At 38.5% G+C, this 13,870-nt stretch overlaps 1 protein-coding gene across 2 annotated transcripts in view; it reads right to left on the reverse strand.

The window, feature by feature from the left end:
- LOC140469203 (protein sel-1 homolog 3-like) overlaps positions 1-13,870 on the reverse strand; it is a 104,931-nt gene that overhangs the window by 10,708 nt on the left and 80,353 nt on the right. Inside the window, exons 19-23 of one of the 2 annotated variants that reach the window (XM_072565543.1) lie at positions 13,780-13,858; positions 13,576-13,685; positions 13,345-13,472; positions 10,477-10,579; positions 9,200-9,272 (exon numbers count right to left, since the gene is read on the reverse strand). In XM_072565543.1, coding sequence (XP_072421644.1) covers positions 9,200-9,272; positions 10,477-10,579; positions 13,345-13,472; positions 13,576-13,685; positions 13,780-13,858 — 493 coding nt within the window. The remainder of the gene's footprint in view (positions 1-9,199; positions 9,273-10,476; positions 10,580-13,344; positions 13,473-13,575; positions 13,686-13,779; positions 13,859-13,870) is intronic. The other variant, XM_072565612.1, reaches the window with a different exon arrangement.

The following is a 13,870-nucleotide window of genomic DNA, read 5'->3' on the forward strand; positions in this document are numbered from 1 at the left end:
ATACAGTAAATGGAAAAGTTCTGGGGAAAATTGATGTACAAAGAGAACTGAGTGTTCAGGTCCATTGTATCCTGAAGGTGGCAACGCAGGTCAGTAGAGTGGTCAAGAAGGCATAAAGTATGCTTTCCTTCACCGATGGGGTATTGAGTAAGAGTTGGCAGGCCATGTTACAATTGTGTAAAAATTTGATTCAGCCTCATTTGGAATATTGCGTACAGTTCTGGTCGCCATATTACCAAAAGGATGTGGATACTTTGAAGAGGATGCAGGGGAGGTTCACCAGGGTGTTGCCTGATATGGAGGGTACTAGCTATGAGGAGAGGTTGAGTAGATTAGTATTATTTTCATTAGAAAGAAGGAGGTTGAGGGGGCACCTGATTGAGGCCCACAAAATCATGAGCGATGTAGACAGGGTGGATAGCAAGAAACATTTTTCCCAGAGTGGAGGATTCAATTATTAGGGTTCACAAGTTTAAAGTGAGAGGGGAAAAGGTTACAGGAAACATATATGGAAAGTTCTTTACACAGACGGTGGTAGCTGCATGGAATGTGTTGCCAGTGGCAGTGGTAGGAATGGGAATGATAGCATCACTTAAGATGTATCTAGACAGATACATGAATGAGCAGGGAGCAAAGGGATACAGATCTTTAGAAAATAGACAGCAGATTTACATAGAGGATCTGGATCAGCGCAGGCTTGGAGGGCCGAAGGGCCTGTTCCTGTGTTGTAATGTTCTTTGTTCTTAGTTTTTTTTTGTTTTTTTTAGGTGAGTTAAAGATGTTTGATGGTCTCTGGAAGAGCCATTAAGAAAAGAAAATAACATCAATTGAACACAAAGGAATATACTACAAGGGAAACCAACCAAATATATCCATGTCAGTTGAACAGGGACTTACAGCTTGCCAACAGGGGGCGACCTCTCATTGACATTTGGTTATCCAAAACGTTGTTGTGAGGTAAAGGGATTTAATTTTTCTTCTCATATTTATAGTAGGACTATTTCAAAATATTCTTGCATAATGTAGCATAGTTTGTGTTTTTGTGTGGAATATAGTGTTATGTTCTATTGTTCAAAGTATGTTGGTAATCTTTTGTGAATATATTCAGTGATTGACCACCACAATAAAAAACAGAACTTCTCGTTTATCAAATCAGATCTTATTCTTAGATCTGACTTGTCCAGTATTGGGATCATGACAAACAATGACTAATTACTTTCTTGTACTCTGAGTACATAGCCATTCTTTTTATTCTATCTTCTAAGGTTTAGTCAACTTCCTAACTCTGACAAATATTTGGCTTGAATTCTGCAAGTTTTAATTTCAGTTAATCATCTCTTCTGTAGAATCTTACCAAATGCCATTTAGTCGGACATTAAAATTACTTCCATAGACATTCTCAACTACCAACTTAGTTACTTAATTAAATTAGGTTTGTTAAGACATTTTCTGCCCATTAATAGCTTATGCAGTCTCCTTCAGATCAGGTGAAATTTATTTGTTGTTACAGCACTCTCCACTGTTTCCAACTCATTCCCCTAATTTCTGCTCTCACTCATTCCCCATACTGACAAAACCATAATAACATTCATCTTGTCCCTACTTTCAACCACACCAGCTTCTATCTTTGAAGGATGAACCTGCACCATTTCTGCCAATGGCAGCAGAATCTCACCACTAAACCCTGTCTCCTCCCTTCCCTTGTCAAGATTTCAAACAGATCATTCCTCCTGTGACCTCCTCATTTAAACTCCCTCGCCTCGAATCCTTATTTTCCCTCAACAGCTTCTCATGTAATTGCAGGAGATGTAACAACTTCTACTCACCATCCAGGTCCACAAAAACTCCCATTCCTTCATCCACTCAACTGTTTTTCTCTCTCTTGTTCTATCTCCACCTTGTTTACTCCTCCCCCCTCGTTACTATCACCACTCTGTTTGTCTCTTATTCTGTTGCATCTTTGTCACTTCATTTCTCCTGCCCTTTGCCTCTCACTCCCCATCTCAACAGCACAAAATGCTGTTTTCATAGGTCTACCTCCCTTCAGCTCTAGAGTCAGATTTGACTTGAAAAAAATAACTATTTCTCTCTCCAGAGATGGTACCAAACTTGCTGAGTATCTCCAGTACTTTGTTTGTAAATGCCCCAGACAGACTTTCTGGCTCAGACCTTTGTTCTGAAGTCAGGGAGCAGAGATGGGAGTCAGGAAATCCCTGACTCACCAAACGCACATCAGGAGGAACTCATGCAAATGGAGGATCCTTGGTGGGGGTGCTGGTGCAGAACGTAGACAGACCCAGCACCCTCAGGCACAAAGTGGAGGTAGTTGCAGGTGCTGTCAGACATGGTGGCATGCTGCTTAAAACATTTTGTCTTAATTGTTCTGTTAAATATTAGGTTCTCTAGCTTTCATCCTTCCATCCAAAGTATCTATATTCCATCCATGCCAACTCATGCCAATATATCCCACATCCAGCCTGAAGTTGTCCATATAATCTCCATGTCAATCCATGACCTAATCCCTCATGAGCCCTTGTAACCACATGTCAATTTAGCTTCAACTTATGTCTCTATGTCTCCATGACTCTGTATAACCCCCATACTGATTTAATGCCAACTTATGAAACAACAGAAAGTGCTAAGGAAACTCAGCTGTTATGACAGCATCTGTAGAGAGAAACAGGGTTAATATTTTGTATGACTCTTTGTGAGAACATCACTCATTGTCAACTCATGCTCTAAGGCTACTTAAGGTTCCTGCCAATGTATGCCAACTCATGCCAACAATAACCCAATGGAGAGTCAATATGGCTTAATGGTACAACCTTGAGGGGAGCACAGGAACAGAATGATATCAGGGTTCAAGTGCATAATCCTATCAAGATGACCAAGCAAATTGAAACAGTTGCTAAGAGGATATTAGGATTTATAAATAGAGACACAGAGCGTAAAAACAAGGAGATGATGCTGCACCTCTGCAAATCATTGGTCAGGCCACAATTGAATTATTGTGTTCAGTTCTGGGCATCTTATTCAAGGAAGGATGGTAAAGCCCTGGAGAGAGTGCAAAGGAGATTTACTAGAACAATACCAAGAATGAGATACAGGAAAAGATTGGAGAAATTGGGCTTATTCTCTTTCAACAGAGAAAATTAAGAGGTCATATTACTGATGTGTTCAAAATTATGAATAATTTTAACAGAGTAAAGAAGGATATTATGTTTCCACTCATTGCTATGTCAATAACTAGAGGTCACAATTTCAAGATTGTCTACAAGACAGCTAGGAATGAGATGAGAAGAAATGTCTTTACTCAGAGAGTTATTAGGGTTTGGAATGCTCTGCCTGGGAGAGCTGTGGAGGTGGATTTCATAGGGGGTTTCAAAAGAGAGCTGGATATATATTTGAAAGTGATGGATTTCGAGGACGATGGAGATAGGGCTGGAGAATGGGACCAGCTTGACAGCTGTTTCGGGAGCTGGTACAGACATATTGGGTCAAATATTCTCTTTCTGTCCTTTAAATTCGAGATTTATGATTCAATAAGTTATGAATTTAGGGATACCCTGCTGACATAATTATTGCTTGTAGAATGCAACCAAGTATTAGTGATAAAATAATGATAATATATAGTGTCACAGCCACTGAGAAGATGAAGAGAAAGATCAACTCTAACTTATGAGAGATACATTCATAAGACTGATAACAGCAGGGAAGAAGTTGTTCTTAAATCTGTTGGTATATTCAAACTTTTGTATCTACTACCTGATGGAATATGGTGGAAGAGAGTATGCCTAGAGTGGCAGAGGTCTTTGATTATGTTGGCTGCTTTCACGAGGCAGGAGGAAGTGTACATGGAGTCAATTGAACGAAGGTCAGTTTTCTTGCTGAACTGGGCTGTGTTCACAGTTCTCTGTAATTTTTTGTGGTCTGGGGCAAAGCAGGTACAATACCAAACTGTAACGCATACAGACAGGATGCGTGCTGTGGCATGTCTCCAAAATTGTTAGGTCGTTGTGCACATGCTAAATCTCCTTAGCCTTCTAATGAAGTAGAGTCATTGCTGTGCTTTCTTGACTCAGTGCGACGCTACACCACTGTATTCAAGGCAGCAGCCATTTCCATGGGGGCAGACAGGCTCTAATCTCACACTCTGACAGATAATTACTGAAACCATCATGATCAGAATATTACACTGGTCTGCATTGTTAAAGGTTAATGAATGACTAATTCCCAAATTGATCAAAATAGACAAACCTTACAAGCAGTTAAAGAAACACATAACCAACTGAAAAAAAGCCCTGAAAACCGTTTGTGTCATTTCAAGATTTCTGACAGTCTTATGACCTGGCCGGACTTTGTAAAACATCGTGGGTGACATTCTGGAGTTCCAACCCTGTACCGGTAACACCATCTTTATTACAAGCAGTTGCTGTATCAGAACTGTGTCATAGAACTGCAACGATCTGATCTTGTGTACATAGATGCCACCTCGCAAATTCTTAGAATTTTTTATAGGGCTAGGGATTTAAATAAAATCATGATATGACAGTTTTGCAGATCTTATTTCCCTTCAAGAGCATTTACACCTATTCTAAGAAAATTGTGACTCTCACTCTGGGTTAAGATGCTTGCCGCAGTGAAAATGAGGTCTGTTTTGAGACCATTTGACTTAGCTGAGTTCAGGTTTTCCTGATGTGTGAGTCATGGACTATCCCTTTTCCCAGTGAAAATGAGATCTGTCAGAAACAGGGACTGGACTACTGCATCCAAGTCTCACTGACAATTTTTAATGGCCTAAAGAGCCCCAACGACTTTAAGAAGATTTGTATTTCCAGAGATTGTGAAAGACTGAGGCTGGAGTGGGCAGCAGAAATTTGGGTAATGCAGTTGGGAGTATGACCTCTGGTTGAAGGGATGCATCCATAGCAATCTAGAGACTCTGAAAAACTTTTGTCCTTGAGGCAGACTGGGTCTTAGTGCTGAAAGATGATTTGGGACTTCTTAGGAGACAGAGGAGGAAGACACCCAATGGTCAGGAGATGTTACAGCTGAGTGAAACCAGAAATATGAATTCATGGGAAGATAAGTTTATAGACTGTTCCCATCAAAGTCTGTAATCTCATGGACAGTATGATTTACTTGTTTATACATTCATGGGATGAGCGTGCCACTGGCTCATTCATAACTGCCCAGAGGATCGTTAAGAGTCATGCACATTGTTGTGCTTCAGGAGTCACATAAGTCAGACCAGGTAAGGAAAACATATTTCCTTTCCTACAGGAACCTTAGTGAACCAGCTGAATACATGGTGCCTGTTAAGATGGTTTTGCTTTATTCCTGGAGTGAAAGGCCAGTTCAATCCTGATGTGTGTGTGCCAATGGGCAAAGGTGTGTACTGTAAGAGTCATAGCTGATAAAATACTAGACACCCCTGCACTACTGGTAAAAAAAATCTAGGAAATTCCTTACTCTTTTTGTTGGAAACCACAAATCAAATGAAAGTGCAGTCAAAAGGAAACAGAACTAAGCCTTCCAGCTAACCTGAAAAGCCAAGCATCTCCAAATAAACTGCTCAACTTGCCTACTTTTCACAGAACCCAGACTCATCTGCATATTTCTTTTAACTTTTTTTTGGACTTCTTTCTAATATGCGTGTATGTGTGTTGCTTATTTTTTAAAATCAGGTTTTTACATAATAAACTCACTCTTTCATTAACTCAGAAAAAGTCTTCTTTTAAAAAGTAAGTTAATTTGTTCTGGAGGAAAGGTATCCACATGGAAAGGGATTTTAAAAAATTTACCTTATGTTAACAAACCCAGAGATGGGTAACTAAATAAGTGGAGCCAGTTCATCTGTCCTCATCTGGACCCTTAACAACTTGGGATATCACCTCTAAAACTGCAATAAAGTGAGAATGGGACTGGTCATAACAAATGTTGCCCACTTGATTAATGTCCCATCCATTACCATAAACATTCACTCCCTCTAACATCATGCATAGAGGCTACAAAGTGTCCCATGTACAAGATGCACTGCAGCACTTTGCCAAAAGTTCTCTAACTGCATTTTTCCAAACTGTAACCGAGAAAAAGCAGTAGGTACAGGAGAATACAACCAGTTTAAGCTCCCCTCTAACTCACTTGACCTCTTGATTGTGAAATATTCATTATTGCTGCATCGACATCTTGGAGTATCCTAATACAACAGCACTGTCAGTACATGATAGCTGACATTCTCATCAGAAATTAGGGTAGATAATGTAATAAATTGTTTGCATACTTCTCATTTTCACCTGTTGTTTCACCCATGACTAGTTTTGACCAGGCTTTTTGTTGCCTGCATCTGCTTGATCCCTTAAAGATACTTGGAACAATAATTGGCTCTTTAAATCCATATTCCATTTCTCCTTTTCAAATCTAACATAGATGTTAATTGCAAATAAATGCTCCTATATTGCTTGATCAGTAAATGAATCTAGTTCCTCAATGAGACTCCACCACAGTCTCATTTCAGGGTCCTGAGCATAAAATTTCAATTAGCACTCTAAAGCATCACTGGAGAAGTGCCACATTGTCACCAGTACCAACTTTTGGTGAGATGTTAAGCCGAGACACCATTTGTGCTCTCAGCTGGGCTCTCTTTAAGGAACATTGGGGCAGTTTGCTGTGGTGCCTTAGCCATTGTTTGCCCCCCAGCCACTGTTTGTCCCTCAACTCTCAACCAACATCATCAAAACTGATTGTGTGGGCATTGGCCATTGTTTGTGAGATCTTATACATTTTGAAAGTAATTAACTCGCTGTCATGGAAGGCACAATATAAAAACAAGTTTTTCATTTCCTTGACTCCATTTAAAAATAAATAATAACAAAGTTTCATCAGCCCAAACTGCAGCTTCTTTCCTCATATGGTTAGGAGCCAAGTTCAAACCTTATGTAGGGAGAAATAATAGCACTCTAGGCAGAGCTATCACTAATACTTCCTTTCCTGTCGTCCTGCTGAAAGATGCTCGCCTAAAGTTAGCAAGAACAGCATCACTTTAGTTCGCAATGTCAACCGTATCAAATAACTTATAAACAAGTACAGTTCTGAGGAAGGGTCACCGGACCCGAAACATTAACTCTGATTTCTTATCACAGATGCTGCCAGACCTGCTGAACTTTTCCAGCAACTTCTGTTTTTGTTACCGTTTGGACTCAGGCATAACAAAGGCAGTATTGATGAGGGGCAATGTGAATAATAAAGGGAGAGGCCTGCTACCTTGGAACCTTATCCTAGCATGAATCAGCTCCTTCAGGAAAAGGGAAGATAAATTGTTAGCACTGCAATCAACCAATTACACCAACATTTTAGTATAAGTTGTTAGAAAGTCGACATTAATATTACAAAAAGGTATGACTATCACAATCCTACTGGGCTAATGTGCTCACTGGACTTTAAAGTAGCTGCATATGGGAAAATGTTCATAGATGATTAAATTTCAGCTGAATACTGAGGTGAGTGTAAAAGAGCAATAGTGTCTTCTACTGTTCGTTTTATCAAATTACACAAAGCTCAATTGACTAGAATTGCTTTTCTGAATCACAGTTAATGCTTTATAACACGCTAGTGTGCTCTGGCATGCAAACATACACGGAATGAAGATGCGTGCTGTGTAATTGGCACTTACACACGTGCACAATCACTTATAGACGGGTGGCATGTTTAATACAATCAGTAATCATCCTCATCTAAAAAGGTCAAGGCATATTTGAAAACTATTACGAAAATAAAAATATTTTTATCATGTTATTTAAATCATTTCGTGACTTTTCTACCACCTCAATTAAATAAAATCTTGCTCATTTTCTGATGCAGCAGTGAATAGCTTAGCTGTAATGTTCAGATATGTTCTGCATTCAGTTTCCACTGTCAGCTGAATTAAGTCAATCATTCTCAAAGGAGCCCAATTTTGATGCCAGTTCAGTCACAAAATGCCCACAGGCCACTGACTAATCAATACAATTTACTGAATAGCATCCCTGATGCCCACTTAATGGACTCAACTGGCCTAGAGAAGTAGTGTCCTGTCAATTCTCCTGATCCAAACTTAATCAGAGGGCAGCAGGAAATCCAATGTGGAGTCTCCCCACCCCATGACCCTTGTTACCTCAGAACCCACTGGGGAGGCAGGGGTGGTGTTGAGTGAGGTGGTAGTGTGTGTAGTGTATTAAATTTCATCCATGGACTTCAGCAGGGTAAATATTTCTTTATCTCAATAGCATGAGCTGCCATAGCAGGGTTTCCAAACTTATACATCATTACATCTGCTGGTAATTTCAACAGAATTGTACATTCATGATTTCAGCAACCTCTTTGTCTTCTATCTAGCATGTATCTGGCAGAATAGATAATGAGGAACCAGTGGATATACCATTTTCCATAGCTGGTGAGTCCAGAACCACAGGACACTGTATCAGAATAAAAGGCAATTTTAGAGACTGGAATCTTTTTGCTTAAGGGGTGGTGACCCCTTGGAATTCTCCACCACAATGATATGGAGGCCTAATCACCGAATGTATTCATAACTGAGGTTGATTGATTTCCTGAAGTTAAACATTGGAAAGGATATGGGGAAGTGTGGGGAAGATAGAAATGATGTAACAGATCAGCCACAAACTAATTGATTAGTGGGGTTGGCATTCAAGGGCCAGCATGGCACACTGCTACTCCTATTTCTTATGCTCCTGTATAGAGCATGATATAGAATATGGGTTATCATGTCAAGGTCAGTGAAAATATACTAAATTCCAAAGAAACTTAAGCTTCCATATAATATAAATATAATTGAATAAAATCCTTACATGTACCCACATGTCTATCAATCATAATATCTTCATTTATATCTGAATAAAATGTATTTTGCATCAGTTTGAAGGAAAAATAGCATTTATAAAGGTATAGGCCATATTTATACTGAAAGCAAACAAATTGAAAGTGAAGAACAAATTTAATATTCTTTCAAATTTAACTGTTTTAAGGTTTCAATTGTTCAATTGTTTATCTTATTCTACATCAGCATTTCATCATTGAACAATTTTAAAAACATTATTTTCAACTTCATAATCACTTCAATTATATGTCTCTCCTTTCTTAAAAAGGTCATGCATTCAATTAAAAGGCTGTAGAATTTCTTCAATATATCTCTGTAACCTACCTGTTGTGTCCCAGTAATGCTTAACAGCAAAAACAATCAAAGTTGATAGGAGTATTGAGCCTGCAGTATATAACTGAAAACAAACACACAAATGATTCAATTTCGAATTCAATAGGTAAAACAGTTTCTGAAGATAGAGTCTGAAGAATGTATATCCTGAATGGAAAAAATATGCAGATATGCAGAATCCAGAGATGTGAAGGTTAGGTGAATCGGCCTTGTTGAATTGCCCACAGCATTCAAGGATGTGTAGATTAGGGGCATTAGGCAGGAGTAAATGTAGGGTAATAGAGTAGGGTAATGGGTAAGGGTGGGTTACTCTTTGGAGGGTCAGTGTGGACTTGTTGGGCCAAAGGACTGTTTCCACACTGTAGGGATTCTATGATGATTCTATGATACTCAAGATTCATTGACATTTGCATTTTTTTCTTAAGTGGAAGCTGTACACCTTTGACTGTAAATTTATAAATCTTTAGCTTAGTTAAGAATGGCTGATGTTAGCTTGATTAGGGCTTGACCATAGTGATAAAATTTGGACCCAAGCTCTCAGAAACTGAGAAATAAGAATGCATATTTATAATTTTACTGGACATAAACATTTTATGTGAAGCGTAGAGATTCCAGACTATGGGGACACAGCATCAGTACAGTTGAGATAGTAGATCAGCCATAACATTGAATGCAGGAGTGGGTGTGATGGGCCGAATGGGCTACTCCTGCTCCTAATTTCTATGTTTCAATGCTTGAGAAAATTTATTTGTCAAGCATTTTTGTTTGCCAGCACATGATGTAAACAGCAATGATGTACATCATGAGCTTCATTAAATTTTGATTTTTTTTTTCATGAACTAACACCATGTCCCAATGCTTTCATGAAGAATGGACAAACTGGGTTGGCGCAGGCTTGGAGAGTCGAAGGGCTTGTTCCTGTGCCATATTGTTCTTTGAAAATGGTGGTCAATAAAATTCAGAATCATAGGTATATCAAGTGCTGAGTCTAGATTAGAGTGGTGCTGGAAAAGTACAGCAGGTCAGGCAGCATCTGAGGAGCACAAAAATCGACGTTTCGGACAAAAGCCCTTCATCAGGACGTCGATTTCCCTGCTCCTCAGATGCTGCCTGACCTGCTGTGCTTTTCCAGCACCACTCTAATCTAGACTCTGGTTTACAGCCTCTGCAGTCCTTGTTTTTACCTATATCAAGCGCTGAACCAACTACTCATGAAATGCCTAAGGAAAGCAACATAAAGCAAGAGCGTGTGTTTGTGGAATACATACAAGAGCAGCAGAGCAGCTATTCCTCCATATAGTTTTCAGGTGAATACAAAGCAAAGCTATAGAACATGGGACAAAACCCTCTTCCATATCTACGGTTATACACCTGGAAAAACAGAGAAAATGGAATGCATTTATACATTGCAGAGTGAGCAACTCAAACTGAATTTGAATTACCATGCTGTTATTGTATGACTATTCCCCATTTTATAACAGAGAACAAACCATGGATTCTCATCATTCAACTCAGGACTAATTTTTTAAAAGTCATTTGTGGGATGTGGGCTTTGCTGGTTGGTCAGCATTTATTGTCTGTTCCTAACTGCCCTCAGAAGATGATAGGGAGCTGCCTTATTGAACTGCTGCAGTCCCTGTGCGGTAGGTAATCAACTGATAGCACTTTTGGGTTAGAAATATGAAGATGGTAAGTACACTAAAGTGTATTAAAAATGTCTTCATAGAATGCACGCTTAATTTGTTTTGAGAATACAAGCATAATAATTTTCATAAACAAATTATAGAAATAGTTTTTATTTTATTAATAGAGAGTCAAGAAAAGAAAATCATGAAGGAAAGCAAAGATTTGTCAATAGTGGCATTAAAACCTCCTGAAGATGTCTATCCTCCATTGGCAGGGAGTGTTTTAATACTCTTGTTGTATCTTCAATGGAAGTGTTGGCACAGGCAACTCGCAGTGACCTCCATAATATACACTTCATTCACTGTGGAATAGAGGGTCTCATGTATAACAATCAGAATTCAGACGATCTGTGACATTGATGGAACCCTCAACTCATTCTTGAGCTCGGTTGGAAATAATGGTGCTAAATTTAAATAGAGGCATTTGCAAAGGAATAAACGCAGAATTGGCTACAATGGAGTGGGAAAGGATTTTAGAGGATAAGACTGTTGATGAACAATTGTAGACATAGCATTGTTAATGATTCCCACCAAAGGTATATCCCAGTGAGGAAGGGTATAGACCAAGGAAGTTAAAGAGAATATCTAATTGAAACACAAACAACAACACACATACTATGGCAAAGATTAATGATTAATCAGAGGATTGGGAAAGTTTTAAAAGCCAAAAGAAAAGACAAAAACAAATAAAGAGGGAGAAAATAATTTATTTGGTCAGATTAACAAGCAATATTAAGGTGTACGGCAAAAACGTATTTAAATATATAAAAAAGGAAGAGAAGGCAAGGTGAACATAGGCCCTGTAGATAACAAGGCTGGAGAATTAATCACAAGGAACCAAGAAATGGCAGAGGGGCTGAATAGCCTCTTCACATGAGAGGCCATTAATAGCATTTAAAAATATTGAATTGAGAGGAAAAAGGTGGGGAGGAAATAAATGCCAAGACTATCACCAGAGAAAATGTACTGGGGAAACTAATGGACTAAAAGCCAATAAGTCTCCTGACCTGATGGTTTGCATCCTAGGAAGGAAGTAGCCACAAAGGTAGCTATATGGATACACTTTTAATAATCATCCAAAAATACTTAGATTCTGCAAAAATTCCAGACTATTGCAAACTTCCAAATAAGACCCTTATTCAAAACTAAAGGGTGACAAAAAACAGCAGACTATAGGCCAGTCAGCTAAAGATCTGTCATTGGGAAAATATTAGAGGCTATAATAAAGGGTGCATTAGTGAACCATTTAGAAATTCATACTATAATCAAGCAGAGTGGCTTCAGGAAGGGGAGAACATGCCCGTCAAATTTATTAGAATGCTCTGAGAATGTAATAAGTAGGATAGGTAAAGAGGAATGAGAGATGTAATATATTTGGATTTTGATAAGTTACTGCTGATAAAACTTAACAAGATAAGCACTCATAGACTTGGGAATGGTATATTATCATGGATTACAGGATTAGATAACCAACAAATGATAGAGAGTTTCAACAAGGGTGGGATGGCAGGATGGCAATTTGTAACTATTTGTGTTCCACTGGGATCAATGCTGTGCCATAACTACTTACAATATATACTATGACTTGGATGAGGAAAGTGAAAGTACTATAATCAAGTTCACAATGACACAAAAATAAATGGGAAGGCAAGTGGTGAGGATGAACACAGAGTGGGAAAAAATCCGATATATGGAATATAATGTAGGAAACTGTAGAGGAGCATCCGCATCTGTGAATCACAAGAAGTTAGCATATAAATTCAGAAGCTATTGGGAAGGCAAACAAAACATTGGCCTTTATTTCAGAGGGAATGGAGTATCAAAATAGGCAAGTCTCACTAAAACTATACAAGATACTAGAATACTGTGAACAGTTTCTACCTCTGCTCTTAACTGGGTTACATTTCATTTTCTTTATTTCTGACTATTGTGTCCAACTCTTGTCTTCATATCTTTTTGCAGCCAAAGTCTGATTGACACGACCTTTGCTTTATTGTTGAAGGGGAGTCACGTCAGTCTCAAAGTATCATTACAGGAATCCTTCACTCACTATCCAAGGTTGGACCCTCTTTAGTTGCTCAATCAATAGCCTTTCCTCCATCAAAAAGGCTAGTGCTGGACATGTTTGCTGATTGCATGATGTCCTATTCCAGACAACACAAAGATAGGTGGAGGGGTCGATAGTGTAGAGGAGGCAGGGATGCTGCAGAAGGACTTGAACAGGCTAGGAGAGTGGACAAAGAAGTGGTAGATGCAATACATTATGGGAAGGTGTGAGGTTATGCACTTTGGGAAGCAGAATAAAGGTGTAGACTATTTTTTAAATGGGGAAAATCTTCAGAAATCTGAACCACAAGGGGCCTTAGGAGACCTATTGTACTGAGTAGTTTGATTCACAATTAGAAATAAAAATCAGAATAGATTATGTTTGTAAAGGGCATTTTGGTTTACCTTCCATATAATTCCAGCAGGATTGAGGAGTTGTTGGAATGATTTGCTGCTCGAATGTTTAGAAGGTCTAAACTTTTTTCTGGTATATTAATTCCCTCCTCTACCAGTGAACCCAAATTATAAAATGCCTGTTGGAAAGCAATAAAAAATTATGGATATATAAGACATTAGGACACATAGAACTTGCTGACTATGATGAAGTGGTCCAACAACTGGAATATTAAAACTTACTTGGGAACATTTCAATAAAGCAGCAGAGGTGTACATCTCAATTGCTTGTGTGATGTCTTTTTTATGGTTGTTGTGACCATAATAGTAGTAATCTCCCATTTTTATTAAAACTGAAAATTACACACAATTAAGAAGTGGATTAATATATTGCTATTTACTTGAAGTGTGATTTCAAGTCAGATCAAATCTCCACAGATTACATACCAAAAGGATGTGTGGTCAGTTGAAATGCAGATAAATTATAATATCTCCATATATATTCATCACTGCTATTTGTGAGATCCTAATCAAAATA

Source organism: Chiloscyllium punctatum, chromosome 1 (assembly GCF_047496795.1).
Source record: "Chiloscyllium punctatum isolate Juve2018m chromosome 1, sChiPun1.3, whole genome shotgun sequence".
Taxonomy (NCBI): Eukaryota; Metazoa; Chordata; class Chondrichthyes; order Orectolobiformes; family Hemiscylliidae; genus Chiloscyllium; species Chiloscyllium punctatum.